The sequence below is a fragment of the Phaseolus vulgaris genome, chromosome 9 (assembly GCF_000499845.2).
Source record: "Phaseolus vulgaris cultivar G19833 chromosome 9, P. vulgaris v2.0, whole genome shotgun sequence".
Classification (NCBI taxonomy): domain Eukaryota; kingdom Viridiplantae; phylum Streptophyta; class Magnoliopsida; order Fabales; family Fabaceae; genus Phaseolus; species Phaseolus vulgaris.
Genome location: NC_023751.2, coordinates 14,728,766 through 14,749,510, shown reverse-complemented (window position 1 = coordinate 14,749,510; position 20,745 = coordinate 14,728,766). Strand labels below are relative to the sequence as shown.

Genomic DNA, 20,745 nt, shown 5'->3' with positions numbered 1-20,745 from the left:
ACCCACACTTGCTCAGGCAGTAGAATTAAAGTGCTTTTGCTTGTGTTATGTGATCAAACGATAAAATTGTATAGAAAAATTCTCTAATCCCTAGTTGATGTGAGATCTCCAACACACCTTGTAAGATAATATATTATGGGTGATCTGATAACGGTCCGATAGCAGGTGGCTTAATAAGCCCAACAAATATTCGCTATAATAGGCTTTAAATGATTTTAATACCATATTACGAAGTGAACTCTAAATATAACTCATTCCCATAAAACCGGCTCTTGAGGTGAAGTTTGCACTCACTTATATACAATAAAATATACTAATTTCTAGTCGATGTGTAATCTTTAACATGTATTCTTACGAAGTAATCACACTAAAAATGTTTTATCAATAGTTAACAAATTCCTTTAACAATGGTTTTTTTTAACAGTATTGGAAATAAAGTGTTTAGTGACAGACGACGATCGTTGTCACATAATTTTTTTAAAGATGGCTTTATATCTGTTATCAAATGTAGAGTATGCAATAATAGCTATGACTTCAATGTCATGTGTTTTATTTTTTAATGCTAAAAGTATTTTCGATTACTATGGGTATTTTAATAATCATTGAATGGGATATGATAATGGTTAAAGTCATAATATTTTGTCGTTTTTAGTGTGCTTTTTTAATTATTGATTTAGTTTTATAATTATCCCAAACCTTCACCAAACTATAATTTTTAAATGATCATCCAATTTTTTTAAAATATACAATTAACTTAAACATAATCAAACATCACGTGAAATGGTCTATTGTTATAAAATATATAAAATCATTCTAAAAAATTCAAAATTGACAACTATAATAAAATATGTATAAAATTAATATAAATAAATTAGATTAATCAATCATAAAGTATAAAAACTATTTTAATGTGTCAATTAACTTAAATTATTAGTAAAAATAAAAAATATATTTTCAGCATGTACATATGATATATATAGTTAGGTGTTCAAAATCAAATGTGAATTTATACTTGATGTTTTGGCAGTAAAAAAAATATTAAAATATTTAAAAATATTTTTTAATTTCGTCATAATTTTATCTTTAAAATATATTTTGATGGATAAAAAAATATATATTTCAATTTTCTTTGATTTCAATTATTTTAACAGTATTGAAACACATTACTTATTTATTACTTATTTTGTTATTCGTAAAAAAATATCCATAAATATAATGAGTATGAATTTTGTATTTCTAGTTACCACTTGGTAAGTTGGTAGCAAGATCCAGAAATTCTCTTTTTTATGTGAACCTTTAATTTTGCATTCAAAAGGGCATAATAAAAACATTGAATTAAATTTAATTTTGCATGTTACATTCAAAAAGATCATAATAAAAACATTGAATTAAACATGTAATGGAATACGTCACGTAACAATAACACTTTGCATTAAAGTCTTCAAGATCACAACAAAGTTCATTACGGAGAATCTATCTATAACTTCTAAAACGGACGAAGTTTGATGTGATATTTTTACTATTTACAGAAAATGTCAATTTTTTTTATTTAGTTATGGTTTGCTCATTTATATCTTTTTTTTTCTTACAAAATATTAATTTGTTATATTTGTTATCTGATTATCAGACACAAAATGTACTATTTTTGGTGTAAGATATAATTTATGGAATCGTTGTATTAACCCTCTTGTACAGTTTCAATAATTTAATTAATAAATTATAATGATGTATAAATTTTGATAAATAAATCACAATTAGCTGTTGCAGAAAAATATAATTCTTGGTACATAAAAAATAATGTTATTTGCATTAATTTAACGCAGTTTCAATTATTAAGCTGTGATGGTAAATTATATATCGTTAAAAAATATTTAGTTCATTTCAAACAAATTCTTTAATTTTATACCTTTTTATCATTTTGAGTAACTATTTTTATATTTATAATTGTTCAGTTTTATGGAAAAAAAATTCTTTAAGTGTTCAACAGGGTGAAATAAACTTCGACTTAAACACGTAATCATAACACTTTTATTGTATTTCAATTTCATTAGGTTTCAAGAAAAATTGACTTAAATGTAAACTATTGCCTTAATCGAGAACGAATCAAAATTAAAAAGAAAATATTTGCGAAAAAATCAGGAGTGTAGTAACTAAAACTATTAAATGACGTAAAGCTTATTATTTTTCTAAATTTTTATTTAATTTACATCATATATTTACATTTTTTTAAAATAAATACCAAAAAGCCCAAATATTAGTTAAAACATAGTGAAACAAAATATGAAGCAATTTGGGAAGAGAAAAGAACAGTATGTAGTGTGTGCCAGAGTGTATCTGTTATCTACTCCGAGCTTACATCAAGTAACTCCAGATTACGGGAGAAAATAAAATTAAGTTATTTGAATTAAAAAAAAGTAAAACTAAAGAAAATATATATGTAATTTGATTTATATAATAGAAAAAAAAGTGATTTTTAAAATGAATTTTTTAAAATTGATTTTTAAAATAAAATTTTAAAAATAATTTAATGTAAAAAAAATAAAAAAACTCTAAATTAAAGTTAAAATAAATTTTAAATAAAAATAAAAATTATTATAAAATATTAAAATAAATTAATTTTAAAATTTCAAAAATTTGAACTATTTTACTTTATTTAATTTATTATGATAAAAACATAAATATTAATATAATATTAATTGTAATAAATTATATTTAAAAAAGTTAATAGAAATTATATATACATAAATATTTTATTACTTATATAACCAATTTGTTTTTACCTTTAATTGATTATATGATAATTTTCTTTACAAAATATTCGTATTATGTGTAAAGACTAAACGCGAGATATTATCCTGTGGGTGTTTTTTTTTCTGCTTTCAGTCTATCCCTGCTTTTCTGTCTCGATAAACAAATGAAACCTAAGTTTCTACTTTTTGTAGTTTTACTTCTGATATTTTTTATTTTAAATATTATTACTTTTTTTAAACTTTAATATTATATATATAACTAAAATATGTCATTAAATCATTTTTTATTTGTGACTATAAAAAAAATCCTCAAAAATGTTTTGAGGTTTCATTTCATGCAAAATTACTAAATAGATAGTGAATCTCGTGTTATATATTATTCAAACTTTTTTTTATCTATTCTTGACATTATTCTTTGTTATATATATATATATATATTATATATATATATATATATTATATATATATATATATATATTATATATATATATATATATATATATATATATATAAACGTAGGGATTCAACGATATTAGAATAACTTTGAATTGTCCAACTATCGTCAATCTGGTTACCCATAAATTCATGTTTGTGCGATTCATCTTATAACCTAATAAAAAAAATAAAATGTTTGCGACAATAATAACAAAACACATAAATATTCATTGTGGTTGAATGTCAACATGAAATCAAGAAATTGTTCTCACTATTAATAAAAATAGATTGCATAAAATTAATTGTTTGAATAATTTGCCCACATTTGATTCGTTATAATATCTCTAATGTGTGACATGATCCTATAATCATCCTCATGAGTTTGTGAGTGTGACACATCTATATCTTCTTCCATCAACTCACGATCAAATTCTTCGAGCAAACACTTGTTGATATCGATCCTACGAAGAAAGTTATAGAAAATACAACATGCTAAAACAATATTTGTTGTAGTGTTCAAAGAGTAATGAAGCTTCGTTCCGCTAGCTATAATTGAGAATTGTTTTTTGAAAAAAATCAAATATTCTTTCAATTACATTTCTAAGGGATGAATGACGATAGTTGAACAACTCATGAGCATTTTGTGGACCTCTTTGAGAGTACTCTTTCAAATGGTATCAAACTCCACGATATGGTGTTATAACTTGGGGTTTGAGCATAAAATATGTGTCTCCAAGATAGTATTTTCCTACAACATGCAATCATTGTTATTAGTTATAAGTATTGTCATCAAATCAATATTGTCCATTCCAAAAATACATTGAACTCACCTTCCAGAATTATTAATGCATCCTCTCGTACAAATGCATCCTTCAATATTGGGAATTAGAGGTTGTTTCTTCCCACTCGGCGAGAACATATGTGAATTTTATGTCAAAATCACAAGTTGTGAATATGTTCTGAGTTCGCCAATCTTTACTCCGACAAAAAGAAGGAGCATTCTCTCGTGGGACCTTGACACGAACATTAGTGTCATCTATGCCACCTAAACAATCTTAATAGCCAACAAATTCACATTCATAAATAACAAAAACTCATACATAATTACTTCATTGTTGAACTTGTGTTTGTCATATTGGTACCTTGAAGTATGGATAAAATTGGTTGTTGTTTAAGATATGAGATTGCACCTCAATCCCATTTGGTTGAATTAAGAACTTTTCCTCCAACAACAAAATTGCATTCAAGATATTATGAAAGTGATGAGACATCGTTTCCCCAAAGCAATGAAAGAAGAATGAAACACTTTGATTTTTGACGTTATAGCCAATGATTTGTAGAAATTTAGCGACTTGTTCCTCAACTATTGATCAAAATGCATCATTTATAATCCATGTTCCTCGCATTTGTTCACATAACTGAATAAATGTTTTGAGACCCATGCGAATAATGTCGCGACATCTTTCAGTATGGACCAAGTACAACATTAATTCTTTCCGACGATGCTCTTTTTGTGGTACGAACTCCGGTATGGAGTTATTTATTTTCGTTAACACACATAACATTTTCAATCCATATGCGACCATACAAAGGATTGTCATTGTTGCTACTTGCATCCGCAATTTGATTTGTTCTTGCATATGTGAAATTAGATTAAAGTCCACACCAACAACAGAATTCATGTTATTCGTACTAGACATCTTCACATCGTCGAATACATAGACCAATGATTATTGTTATCCATGGTCACAAATACTTTAACACATAAAATCATATGTGTTTAATTACTACATCATAACAACCATAAATTTAGGTTTAAGTGTTAGAGTTAGTGTTGGTGTTAGGCTTAGGGTTATGTGATAGGTTTTTGAGGTATAGTTAGTGTTGGAGTTGAGGTTAGGGTTAGTTAGTGTTAGGATTATGATTAGAGCTAGGTTTATGGTTATTATTAAGGTTTAACATATGGTTAGTGGAAGATGTAGGTGGTATAAGTAGGCTTGGCTATTAAACTTAAGCCTAACAATTTTCAATTTAAAATGAAATTAACTTTTTGAAAACAAATTAGTTAACCAAAATCAATTACATATTTTAATTTATTTAAAACATAGCCACATTCCATAAACACATAATTCTAAATATTTTAAAGTATTAAAAATTTATTTTCAATATCACTAAACTTATTTTTTTACATCCTAAACACTGAAATTAAAGATTTTTTTTCCGGTCCATGAACAACCATATCACTCCACACAAAATCATTTTCAAAAAAATCATACAGAGATCCATAAAAACAATACCACATGCACTCTTCATTCCATAAAATAAAATACATACTTGGATGATGAACGAGACTCACATAAAGTAATGTGAATAAACCTAAGATTTTTTGCGAACCACCACACCACATGAACACCAGAATAGCACACCAAGAGCATAAAAGCATTACCAAAACAACACACAAAGACCTAAAAGAGCACACCACCTTACCACAAATTCTACACAAACAAAATTACACCTTCACAATCACAATACATTCATTATTGGGAACCAAAGCATATCCAGCTAGATCCACCATTGTGACATTGTTCATCACAAGTTTTACATAACAAAGCAACGAATCATCCATAGGAAAATGAAAAAAAACTCACATAATCAATGTTGTCAAAAATATAATCGATTAGGCACTCAAAACAAACTCATAATTGATTATAAGAAGGAGATAATCGAATATCCTCTTAAAAATCAAACATAATCGATTACAGGACTTTGAACATCGATTATCCCTCTCAAAACTTAACCAACATCGATTGTGGGACTTTCATAATCGATTATCACTTAAAAACAAAACATTGATTATGTCTTATGACTAATCAGTTATGCTCTCAATAAACATGCATACTGCTCCATCAAAACTCACCTCACAACAACACCAAACTCACCTCAAAGCACCACCAAACTCACCTTAAAGCACCACCAAACCAACCAATAGAAAAACCACCACCACCACACCAGGAGACCACCTAACAATTAAAGTGAGAAGTTTCTCACTTAAAACCTCAACACCACCAAAATTTTCTTTTCTGCCGTGTAAATTATGTGCTCCGACAGTCTTTTAATACAACAAATTTTAACAAATTTAAAAATTTTCACATATTTTGTATATATCATTGAATCATTGAATCAACCTACTAGTGTATGTCTTATATGTAGGGATATAGTAAAAAGAAAGGTTGATTATGGAATTATGAAAAAAAAGGAGTATGGGAAGCATGAAAGTACAGGATCTGGAATTAGGATCGGATCCTGTCCTTTCAATAATTTAAAAAAAAGTACATGCAATGAGGAAAACTGAAAATGATGAAAGGATTAAAGGAATATTGAGATTACGATAGGATGTGTTAAGTGGTAATCATGATTAGTGATAAAGACTAAAATAAACAAGATTTGGTTAGGTTAATATGTAATTGCATGTGTTTCCAGATAAGGGAGAGAAAAAAGGTGTACGAGGTCCATCAAATTGCATTTCACTAACACTCTGTGGGCTCCCCGATCCTAAGAAGATCCACTTCCATTACCTTCTTCTTTCTTTCTTTCTATCTGTAACAAAAACCTCATTATTATTATTAATAATAATAATTATTATTATTTCTACCGAAGCTAAAAAGATATATAATAGTAAATAAAAAGAAAGAGCAAAGGGAAATAAAATGTGAATCGGAGGGATGTGATGGATGGTCTAAAGGTATTAATGATCATGTTATCATGTTTTTATGGTACGCTCGCGTGCGCATCAACAGTGCCTTCCTCTCTCAGCCCTCCCTCCGCCCAATCCCCACCTCCTATTTCCGCGCGTCTCTTCTACTCTCTTTTCTCACACCTTCTACTAACCTTACGAACTTCTTTTCGGCTGTTCAAACACTCAAATTGGAAAAACCATGAACAAACACATGCTAAATTACTCACACTAAAATAATATTTCAACCAAATTTTAAGATTATTTCTATCAAATTTATCATATATGTATATATATATATATATCTATTTATTATTAAATAACAGTATAAAAACTATTTGCATGATAGATGTAGTGAACTGAAAAATACTTATTCACTATTGTTAAAATTTAAAAATACAAAATATTTTTTTTTGTTGTAAGAATTTATTTTTATGTGCTAATATAAGTGTATGAGAGGTGGTTTATATAGTAAACTAGAATTGAGCTTTGTTTTTCTACTTTAATACAAAGGAAGATATAAGAAGAAATGGGTTAGTGAGAGAGTGAAATATAAAAAACTTACAATTTTGTTTTAACTTTCAGAATGTAACAATTCATTATTTTTCTCTTCTATTTTTTTTCAATGGTAGATTATAAACGAGAATGAATTTGTGTTGATGATTGTTTGGATCCATTAATTCAAGCCATAATCCAAGTGCAAAAAAGGTTCCTTGCATATGGAAGGAGAAATATGGAGAAAGTCACATATATTGTGTCTCTTTTATGTTCTTACCTTTCAATTTTAACCAATTTACATGAACATTTGTATTAAGGTAAGATTTGATTAATCCAAAGCAAAGTAATTCAAATTCATGAGCTAGAAACCAGTTTCATGACAATAAGTAGATGCATAATCGATTATCATTGTTTTATAAAGGAGTCATAACTGATTATAAACTGTTTTTTCAAGTTGATCGATGTTTCCATTTACATAATCAATGTTTCCTTCATTTTGTAGCGATGATTGATGTTTTCATACTCATGATCAATGTTCCCTCCATTTTGTATTAATAATCAATGTTTCCATACGTATAATTGATGTTGCCTTCATTTATATATTTCAGATCTTTATTTAAACAAGACTTAGGATTTATATTTATTTAGAATTTTGAATACTTTATGAATTTTATATATTTCATATTTTTATTTAAATATTACATTAAATAATTTTGGATTTTGAATATTTTAGGAATTTTATATAATTAAATAAGACATTCAATAATTTAAGATTTGTATTTATTTAGAATTTTGAATATTTGTAAAAAATTATATATTTTATATCTTTATTTAAATAGGATATTAAATAATTTAAAATTTTGAATATTTTAGGAATTTTATATATTTAAATAAGACATTCAATAATTTAGGATTTGTATTCATCATAACCATCATGTTACTCACAAATTTTCATAAATTTTTTCTATACTTTTTACTCTATTTACCTTAATCCAAACAAATTCATTTTCTTCCCACCTTCCCTTCAAATCATCTAAAATTTACTTCTCATCTAAACAAAGCATAAAAGATTTTTTTTTCTTGGCCAATGGAATTAGATCTCCAATTTAGCCAAGACACAACGTGAAGCATCAAAAGTTAAGTGTTTCCTTTAGTAAGTTCCTTCTCATTCCTCCTTCCTTCATTTTCTATTTCTTTCTTTTAAGTAAGTCATGCATGCACTACAAGAAATTCAATAAATAAAAACTAACTTTAAATATAAAAAATAATTAGTTGCTATATTGATTAAATTAGATATTATTTTAGAGACTAAAAAAATATTGATTTTTAAATTAGTTTTTATTATTGATAAATTGTTTCTATATTGTATCTAATTAGTTATCAAGGTTTTTGCTACCAAATTTAGAATTTAAATAATTAGTAGTTAAAACCTTGGTATACAAATTTATAAATTATTTATCAATAATATAAACTAATTTAGAAACCAATAAGTTTTTTAGTCTCTAAAATAGTATCTAATTTAGTCAATATAACAACTAATTATTTTTTGTCTCTAAAATTGATTTTTATTTTATAATTTTCTAGTAGTAATGCTTTCAAAAAATTTCAAAATTTGGGAATAAGAATTTGACGAGATTATGTTAATCGTGGGGATTTTATTGATTAGGATTTATCAAGAGACTCTTTTTGTGTTATTAACTCCTCCTTTTCTTCAAATTATAGTTTCTCAAGGTGCAAAAAAATAAAGAAAATCTAAGGAAACTAATTTTTTTTCTAATTTAGGTTATAGGTAAATATTTCAATTTGTGTTTACAAAACTCAAAAGTGAATTAGTATTTTTATTGTTGAGTGTGAAAAGTTTTATATATCTTTAATTGATGAGCTAAGATACTGTTTGGGATTTTCTTAGTAAGCTTTGATTTTACTCTTACTCGAGGGTAATGATTTTACAAGATATAATAACCATAGTTCTGTAAATTCATGTTGGACTGTGGTTATAGATTTGCATTCTAAATATATAAAAGAGCTAGGTTAAGACTTTTACTATGGAACTTATGTTATTAAACTTTTGGTTTTAATTTGGTTATCAAAGTAATATATTGAAGTACAGGGTTATTAACATGGTTTGAAAATTCGTAATTTATTACTTATCTAAATTATAAGTTTGAGGTAGAAAATTTATGAATTTCTTTCTCAAATGAGTAATTTGTTTTCATTCTAACAATATTCAAAATAAGAGTTTTTAAAGAGTATTAATGGAGCGAGGGATTTTTCATATTTTTCTTTCAAACAAGAGTTGAAAGAGATAATTTAGTAATTTTAATTAAGAAATGTTTTTTCAAGTGATGATTTTTTTGTTGTTTAAGGAAAAAATATCAAATAAAATTATAACTGCAGAAGTTTTTTTTTTAAAGTAATTTACACATTTTACTCCTATTTTGAAAGGGAGTGTTTATTCTCTCTTTAAGTTATTTTTTAAAGTTTATAACATTTTTTTTGACAAATTATCTCTCCATCTTCATACATTCTCCTTACATCTTTATAGTGAAAAGTTTATTTTAATCTTTTTTAAAAATTAAATAATCATAAATGAAGTATAATCTCAAATTTTTAAATAATCTCGATTGTACCTCATGTCCCATATCTCCTTCCAGTCGCAACATTTGAAAGAACATTTTCATCGTTTGAGCGTGTGTGAGAGAGTTGATGAGAAGATTTATTATATTTGACGTTTCCTAATGTAAAGATATTTTTTTTTAGTTTTGTATTTAATTTTTGCATCTTTTTTGTTTTGTGACTTCCAAAAAAGAAATAAAAAACAAGTAAATGAAAACACAATTACCATCAGTAAAAAAAACATCATAAAACTTATCACAACCATCAACATTCACTAGCGGTCACCACAACTAACTATCATCACTTGAAAATAAAATAAAAAAATACAAAGAAAGATATTGTTAAAATTAAAAAAATATAAAAAGGAAGGATGAAGATAATAAGAATTTGCCTATTTTTCTAATACATTATTTCATGTAATTTATTATATCTGTAAAAATATTTTTATTAAAAGCAATGAATACATTTAGATGAGACTGGAGATTTAGTATGGATATGATTTTGTGTTGGTGGTTATAATAAATGACAAGATAATAAGTTTCTTATAATAATTATATTCTAAAAATTTCACGCCATATAATTGCTAATATTTATCAGCACTGTAATTTACTCAAATAGTATGTGAAATTCAAACTAATAATGAAATTGTTGAATTTTTAAATATTATTTAAAAACTCACATCCAAGGTTATTGCTATTTTACTGACGGTGCAAAAACTATTCTCATGCTATGCGTGTGAAAATTAAATTGTAGGGAAGAAATATTTTATCTATATTATATTTAGGTGCAGCATTACACAGTTCGTTTTCATTTTCTGAAAAATTATTTAAAAAACTTGTATGCATTTAAAAACTTTCAAGAATCTATAGAAAGTTAAACTCTTCATTATTTTAATCATATTTTTGTTGAGTGTGTACTTATTACTAATTAGGTTGGGTTAACTAGACACCATGTTTCAGTGGGTAAGCTTAATATTGTGTCTGTTTATAATTTTTATTTAAGAAATTTTTGTGTTTATAATAAAATTGTAACAAACAAAAATCTAATTAGTTGTCCGTGCTTTCACATCTTTTTAGGCTGGGGAGAGGAAAGGTCTCCATTTTTTAGGATACTCCGAAAACAGATATCCAGTAGAGATGACGGGATGGGACCTGTAGCTCAGAGAATTAGAGCACATGATTACGATCGAACCACGTTAAATTCTGTGTTATTTATTTTCTACTCGTGATTATGTATTAATTTTGGGTGTGTTTTTCCATCAATTTTTGTAATTACACCTTTAAATAGACAAATCTGGTTCATAAGAAGAAAATTATTTGATTTCCACTGATATAAGGAAAAAAAGTAAACAATAAATGAAATAAAATCTGGTACACCTAACTGTACCAAAAAAATCTTTTCCACCTAAGAAAATCTAAGAATGAATGGGATGTGGCAGGCAATTTGAATTTGGGAGTATCCCAGTAATGCTTGTGTTCTGTTCATAAATAATGTTTGGTGCACATTTAATGCCACCTACATTTAACCTATGCATGCTTCCATTCATCATATCATTTTTTATTTTCGTAAATCAAATGCGATATGATATGATAGTGTAACAAGTTTTCGGTGATATGATATGATATGATAACGATCAAATTTACAAAAAAATTAAACAATATAAAAAAGTATTTTAATATATCAGGATGTTTATAGATTAGTATTTTATATCTACTTTATATATTTAATACATATTATCAAATATAAAGATCCAAGACAACTGAATATAAAAAATACCTGATTAATAGGGTTTGCAAACTATAATATATACAACAAAATTTAATAACACAAATAAATCAGACTTTATCTACACATATTTACATATTTGTTAAAGGGGACAAAATTATGTTTTTTTATTTTTATTTTATTTGGCCTATCTTGTTAGAGAATGGATAACGGATTAGTTCGTCAAATTTTTTAATTTAGAAATATATTTAATTGTGTAAATATTTTCCATGTCTTTAATTTTGTTAATTAAAGTTTTTAATTGGATAAATTGAAAGAATTATTATATTTTGTATTTTAAAATTACTTCATAATAATTAATATTTGAAACTCTTTCATATTATTAATATTTGGGTACTTAAAATTATAGTAGTCCTAACGCTAGATTCATTATTTCAAACATAAAAATTAGTTATCAAGTTCAACTAATTTAAAAAGTGAATCATATCCTCACACAATACATATCATAGGGTTTGATCCTTCTTAAAATTTCAATGCATCCAACATAAAATATCAAATCAACTTCCCTAGAATTGAAACTCCTTCCTCTCAAGGAAATCACTCTGAAAATGTAATGGTTAAGATGCTCTAATTTGATCTAAAAAATATTGAGAAAAAAAAATTAAACATATTATTACAAACTTTGAGTAACAAATATTCATTTTTTCAATCATATAACGCATGTAATAACATACCTCACATATAATAAATATTAAAAATTAAGGAAAAAAATTGTGTGTGGAGTATATATGTATATAAGGATTGATCATAGTTGATATTGTATATTTTTTTATGAACGTTATAGAATATTCATATACTATCATGACTTAGGTGTCCACTACAAGAAAATCATGAAACAGAAACTAATTTTTAGAGACCAAGATAATTAGTTGCAATAGTAACTAAATTAGAGACCATTTTAGAAATTAAATAAAAAATTGGTTTTTAAAATTCTATTATTGTTAAATAGTTTCTAAATTGGTATCTAATTAGCAACCAAGGTTCTAGAGACCAAATTTAAAAACTAAATAATTGGTAGTTAAAACCTTGGTTGTTAATTAGATACTAATTTAGAAACTATTTAATAATAATAGAAACTAATTTAGAAATCAATTTCTTATTTAGTTTCTAAAATTGTCTCTAATTTAGTTACTATTACAACTAATTATTTCGATCTCTTAAAATTTGTTTCTATTTTATGATTTTCTTGTAGTGATCAATAATAAACACGACACTCATGTTAACAAAGATACTTTGGTTTTAGTGATAATTTAGTTGTGTTAACAAAATTTTAGACGGTGAGAAGTTGAATGAAATTTACATCTAATTTAATAACAAGTATACATTTGTGCTAGTAATTTTGTATCAGTCTAACATAAAAAATATATATTAGGTAAGGTATAATGAATTCTAAATATATAATGTTTTAAGCTCTAGTGAGATTTACTTTAAGTTTAGTTAAAAATATTTGTATTTATATTTAAATATATGATCTAAAATACATTTTTTATTTGTATATTTTTATTTCACATTTTTTAATCAACTACATAAAAGATTAATTTTGTTCATAGGTGATTTACAACATTTTAAACATAAAACATAAAATGAATCATTCACCTAAATAAGTCATTGTATTTTTATTCCATTTGATGTGAAAAAAAGAAAATGGCAATGGTGTGTACTTTGAAAACTACGTGGATTCAAATGTGTTCTTTCTTTCCTCTATGCATTTCGCTCAGTGTCCTATTGTCCGACACGTATCCTTCCCACCACTTTCATTTTTCAACATATTAAAGTCAAAATTTAAAATAAATAAAAAATAACTTAAGCTTCAGGATATCGCTTTCAACAAATTCTCATTCCTATTCTTATTTATTACTGAGCAGTTCATTTCAGAAAAAAAAAATAAAAAAAAATCACCACCAATCTTAGAATTGTACTAGTAATTAAAAAAAAAAAAAAAAATTATCAGCAATATAATTTTTTTTTAATATGTATACAATATAATTGTAAAGATAAGTTGTAGTTATTGCTTAGGTGAATTGTCCTTTTTAACTATAGTTTTTTTTATACAAAATCATGATTTGAACATTTCATTCAAACTCCTCATTACATTAATCAGCTAATTGTTGCTAGAATGACACTAGTAATTATGAAAATAAAAAGCGTCTACAGGTTTACAAAACTCAATTAATTAATTATTATAGTTATAAAAATAATTGTTTAGCTGATAATAATGAAAATACCTTAATTATATATATATATATATATTTTTATTTTTTTTTAAAAACTCTGTCATTGATTTTTTTTTTCTTTTCTGGTCCCTTTTCATTTTGTACAACTTTTCAAAGAAAAATAATTCTAAATTAATTATTATTTTACAAAATCAATTATGTATTTAATATTTTTCAGGACTACGCTTAACTAATACTCCATGCATTGGTACTATGCAGGAAAAATAAACGAGTAATATCTAGACAGATAAAAAATATATTAAAAACTCATACAATATTTTTTACAAAATTAAAATTATTAATTACATTCTTTAATTCCTGAATCAAAATATTAAACGTTGGTAAATGAGAATAAATAAATGTATATTAATAGAATCAAGTTTAAGTTTTTCTTTTAAATATAACATAATTGGATAAGAAAAATGTTCTTACATGTCCAAAATGAATCAAAGGACATAATTTTCTTTATTTTTGTTGTTTTTGTTGTTCTTGATTTTCTTCTCTTGATTTTTCACTCTTAATTTTTGATTTTTGATGTTTTAAATAGTATTGTTTAACAAGATGGTGATATATGTGAGAACAATCTGATCCCCAAATTAGTATGAAATTAGTATGGTGTATTAATGATTAATATTATTGAACCTAATTTTTAATGTTTAACCAACTATTTATACTATTACGTTGTTGGTATCTCTGTTTTATCAGTCATGTTCAGATTCAACCTCTTGTTAATCAATGCTTATTATTTGTTTAGTGATCTAATCCTTAATTAAAAAATTTATTTTGATTATCTTCTCTTTATAAATAATTAATCGATTTGGTTTAAGGTTCATGTGTCAGGAATGAATACTTAATGACTATCCATTGAGCTAATATGACAAAAAATCCTTAATATGCTTATTATTTATTATGATAAGATTTCTTGATTTGGAAATACATCATAAGAAGGACGAGATATCGAATTGATAAAAAAGATAATATAATACAATAGAAAAATTGCATAATTTACACACAATAATATAAATTTAAATAAATGAAAATGATAATTTTACTGGAATTATATATAATTTGTGTTAATTTTAGTATTTTTTATTCTTTTGGGTCCCTGTTTATTTTGGGTTTTTTTCTTTTTGTGCTTCAGCTCTTCTTCTGAACCCCATCATATTTTATATACCTCTCTTGTATTTTTTCTTCGATAAGTAAGAAATAATACACTTAGTATCATTCTCTCTTTCACACGTGTTCTGTTGCTTTCTTCAATCACTGTGTTAGGGTTTCCTTTTCTGTTTCTTTGGCCTTCTTTTCTTCTTATCAGGTGGCGCAAAGCTTGTACCGCTTCTCCTTGCCTCTACAGGTCCGATCAAGCAACGCTGAGGATACGCACGAACTCTGTTATGGTATCAGAGCTCTTCCTTTGAAGAGATCTGTTGCGCGCTCTGTTTTCTTTCTTTTTTGTCTTTATAAGCTTTTCTTGTATTTACTTTTGTTTCTTTCTTTCCATTTAGTGAAATGGCGGAAGAACGAACAACAAGGTCGATTACGCCTACGTTGGAACCCTTTGCAAACAACTATCTCTATCTTCATCCTGGAGAGAACCCAGCAGCTTCACTGTTCTCGCCAGTTCTCGACTCGACGAACTACCATTCATGGAGCAGGTCTATCCAGTGCTGAGCGCAAAGAACAAGGTGGAATTCGTTTTGGAAACTCACCCCTATCCACCGATGAACGATCCTACATATTCAGCGTGGATCAGGTGCAACAACATGGTTATGTCATGGTTAGTGCATTCAGTATCTCTTCCAATTAGACAAAGTGTAATTTGGATGGATGTAGCGGTTGATGTTTGGAATGATTTAAAAACTCAATATTCACAAGGTTAGTCAAAATGATTTGTTAGTCACTCAATATTCTAAACTCAATATTTAGAATTTTCGATATGCAATTAAAGGCTTCTTCCTTAAGTCAAAATGATTTGTTAGTCACTGATTACTTTACCAAATTAAGGATAATTTGGGATGAACTCGATAATTTCCGACCTAATCCCATTTGCGTTTGTCAGCATAAGTGTTCTTCTTTTGTAGCCTCTATTATCAGCAAAAGTAAGTGTGAAGACCAGGCAATGCAATTCTTGTGAGGGCTTAATAACCAATTCAACAGTATCTGGTCTCACGTGCTCCTTATGAAACCAGTTCCGCCTATCTCCAAAATCTTTTCTCCAGTGGCTTAGCAAGAACGTCAATTGGCAAGTATTTTTTTTTTATTACAAGCATTAATCATACTAGTACAAGTCGTAATTCTGCTATCACTTTCTCTTTCTGTGGCAAATTGGGTCACACCGAGAACGTATGTTTCAGGAAAGTAGGATTTCCAAATCAAGAAAATAAAAATTTTAGGTTCAAGAATAATAGAAAACTTTGTACCCACTGTGGTAAGAATGGTCACACCATAAACACTTGTTACAAGAAGTATGGTTTTCCTCTGGGTTACAATCCACCTAACAATAGGACAACCCCTCTACTTAATGCTATTATAACTGATGATGTTTCTTCTGAGAATTGTCAGCAAGAACAGGGAAATGGAGAAATGTGCTCTGTCTTTACAGCTCAACAATGCCAAGTTTTGTCTACAATGCTCAAGCAAAATTCTGCCAACAATAATGCGAGTCAACCTTCAACACAATTAAACCAAGTGGGCTCCTTCACTGTTGATACAAATCATAAAGACTCTCCAACAGGTAACGCTATTCTTTCAAATCTTTACAGTACTATTAAAGGTTCTTAGATATTAGATTCAGGAGCAACTGACCATGTTTGCACCTGCTTATCTGATTTTACGACATATAAAAGCATCAAACCTGTTCTCATTAGTCTACCAAATGGGCACCGTTTTTACACCAGTTATTCTGGAACTGTTTCTTTCAACAATAGATTTTATCTAACAAATGTTTTGTATGTGTCTGAATTTGCTTTCAATCTTGTGTCTGCTTCTAAACTTGCTTCAAATTTGAACTGCCAATTGATATTCTCATCTAAGGATTGTGTGATAAGAGGACAATCTAACGAAAGAGAAGATTGGTATAGTTGATGCCAAAGATGACTTGTATGTTTTTCATGCTACTGTTTTTCAAAGACCTGTCACAAACAAATCTATTCCTTCTTTTCATTGTGTCACGAACGATGACAATGTGTGGCACAACAGACCGAGACATCTTTCTGATGAAAAATTGCATGTATTGAGATCTCGATACTATTTTATTTTTGTTAAAAAACCATATCTGTGTGACACTTGCCATAAAGCAAAGCAAAGAAAACTTCCATTTGTTTTAAGTGATTCCACTACTTCTAAAATCTTTAATATTTTACATATGGATATTTGGGGTTCTTGCTCTATCATTTCTATGCATGATTTTAGATCATTTTTCCCGTTATACTTGGGTCATTCCTATGCGCACAAAATCTGAATTGAGAACTCATGTAGCTAGTTTTCTATCTTATGTTGAAAATCACTTCCAAACTACTGTCAAAATTATTCGCTCTGATAATGGAGCTAAGTTTGCAATGACAAATCTTTTCTCTTCTAAAGGAATTATTCATCAAAAAACCTGCATTGAAACATCAGAGCAAAACGGTATAGTAGAGCGTAAACACCAACATATTCTTAATGTGACTCGTGCTTTACTTATTCAAGCTAACTTACCTCCTATATTTTGGCACTTTTTTGTTTGCATGTTGTTTTGCTTATCAATTGTATACCAACTCATTTACTTAAAAACATGACCCCTTATGAAAGACTATATGGTACACTGTATGATATTTCTTTACTGCGTGTTTTTTACTGTCTTCATTATTCGAGCACTATCACTTCTCACAGAAAAAAATAGATGATAGATTTGTATCTGACATCTTTTTAGGCTTTCAACCTCACACTAAAAGTAATATTTTTCTTAATCTTAGGAATCATAGAATTAAGATCTCAAGACAAAATGCTTTTTATGAAAATCTCTTTCCATGCAAAATGAAAGATGATAACAATAAGAGTTTCAACAATTTATCTTTGCCCATTCCCCAATCTTATAACTCCAATTATGATTTTTTTTTCTTTGATAATACTGTTACTAAGCCTATGATACCCACTGAAAATGCGGATCACAATCTGCCAAGGAGATCCACTCGAGCCAGAAGGGCACCAACCTACCTTGAAGATTTTCACACTGATTTATCATCAACACATACTGTAAGTTCAAAATATCCCATTGATAATTTTGTGTCATATAATCAATTATCTTCTAATTTTAAACACATTGTTGCCTCTTTTTCTTCTTCCACTGAACTCCGCAACTATGAGGATGCTTCCAAACATGACTGCTGGAAAAAGGCAATGGAAGACGAGCTTGTTGCCCTCTCTGCTAACGAGACATGGACACTTGTATCGCTTCCCTCAGGAAAAACAACAATTGGGTTTTGTTAGGTATATAAAGTAAAACACAAATCCGATGGCACAACAGATCGTTACAAAGCACGCCTTGTTTCAAAGGGCTACATGCAACTTGAAGGGCTCGACTTTCTTGACACCTTTGCCCTTGTCGCAAAGCTTACCACCCTATGTCTTCTTCTGGCTGTAGCTTCGTCACACAACTGGGATCTCAAACAACTAGACGTTAATAATGCCTTCCTCCATGGAGACCTACTTGAAGAAGTCTACATGAAACCACCACCTGGGTTGTTGTTCCTAATTCACAATTCGTTTGCAAACTACAACGATCCCTTTATGGGATGCGATAGGCTGACAGGCAATGGTATGCTAAATTATCACATTTTTTACTTAATAATGGTTATGTGTTATCTGTTGTTAATCATGCCCTATTTTTAAAAACACATTCTAATTACATCACTGTTCTTCTTGTGTATGTCGACGACATTGTACTCACTGGAAACAATGCTGAGGAAATCACAAACATCACCACCATGTTACATCAAAACTTCCAAATAAAAAATCTGGGTGATCTCACCTTCTTCTTGGGACTAGAAGTAGCCTGCAACAGCGTTGAAATCCACTTATCACAATGAAAATACACTCTGGATCTTCTACATAAAACATGGATGCTTGAATGCGTTCATGTTCCAACTCCTATGGTCCACTCCTCACCTCTCTCCAGCACTCAAGGCTATCCACTAGCTGATGCAAATTCCTCTTCATATCGCAGATTAATAGGATGACTTATCTACTTGACGAACACCAGGCCAGACATCACATTCAGTGTGAACAAGCTCAGTCAGTTTGTCTCTGCACCCACAACTGTTCACCAACAGGCTGCCTTTCGTATCCTTTGGTATCTAAAGAATGCACCTGACAATGGCATCTTTCTATCAGCAGCAAACACTCCTCAGCTAAAGGCATATAGCGACTCAGATTGGGCTACATGTCCAGAGACAAGAAAGTCTGTCACGGGGCTTTCCATTTATCTTGGTGAGTCTCTTATTTCTTGGAAATCCAAGAAGCAATGACGATCTCCAGAAGCTTCTCTGAAGCTGAGTACCGTGCATTAGTCGCCACCACATGCGAGATTCAGTGGCTAACATATATGCTACGTGATCTTCATGTTCACTCCATCCAACCAGCAATACTCTACTGTGATAACCAGTCTCTATCTCCATCTACATTCAAACTGCTACAATCCAAGCTGCACATGAAAAACCTGTACTCTCAACTTGAGGGGGGGGGGGGGTGTGTGTGTTAAATATAGTTTGTTTTTTTAATTCTTTTGGCCCTTGTTTGTTTTGGGCTTCAACTCTTCTTATGAACCTCATCATATTTTATATATCTCTCTTGTACTTTTTCTTTGACAAGTAAGAAATAATACACTTAGTATCATTCTCTATTTCACAAGTGTTATGTTGTTTTCTTCAACCACTGTGCTAGGATTTCCTTTTCTGTTTCTTTGGCCCTCTTTTCTTCTTATCAGGTGTCGCAAAGCTTGTACCGCTTCTCCTTGCCTCTACAGGTCCAATCAAGCAATGCTGAGGGTACGCACCAACTCTGTTAATTTGGAAATTTAATTTTTTTTTTAATGAGTTACAAAAAAATATTAAAAAATAAATATTAACTAAATTATACAAAACTATATTTGATCTATATAACCATTTTTATAATATAAAACAAAAAAATTATAGTTAATATCTTAAATATATTTAAATAATAATTATTTAATTTAATATTCTAAAAATAATATAGTTTGAATTTATCAACGACGACAATTATATATATAAACACGCATGAGATAACATGTCAAAAAAATTAAGATATATATTATAATATAATTTAGTGTTAGCGAAATTATACAAAAAATTATTTTATATTATATATATTTTTTTTAAAGTAATAAATAAATTATATAATTTTTGTAAAATTAATATCACGGTGGAAATTCTTTCTTTACAAATATATTTGAATAATAAGAAATTATTTTTAATTACCATTATAATTTAAATTATGTGAAGTATTATATATAGAGAAAACTTATACTGTTTTAATAACTTTAACTTAAGTAGAAAATAATATTATTATATCATCTTGGCGCAAAAAATATTAAATTATAATAGAATAAAATAATTATTACATCTAATTGTATCCACTAAAGACTCTAATAGTTTTTTATCAAGATTTGAATAATTATATACATATTTTTTCTTTTTATTATGTATGATGTTTGTAAATT

The 20,745-nt window shown here is 27.9% G+C and overlaps 1 protein-coding gene across 1 annotated transcript; it reads left to right on the top strand.

Annotated features, from left to right (window-relative positions):
• The first annotated feature begins 18,569 nt into the window (after window positions 1–18,569).
• On the top strand, window positions 18,570–19,534 carry LOC137822244 (secreted RxLR effector protein 161-like). Its single transcript, XM_068627138.1, has 2 exons — window positions 18,570–18,825; window positions 19,275–19,534. The coding sequence occupies exons 1-2, from the start codon at window positions 18,570–18,572 to the stop codon at window positions 19,532–19,534; spliced, it is 516 nt and encodes a 171-aa protein (XP_068483239.1).
• Window positions 19,535–20,745: the final 1,211 nt, after the last annotated feature.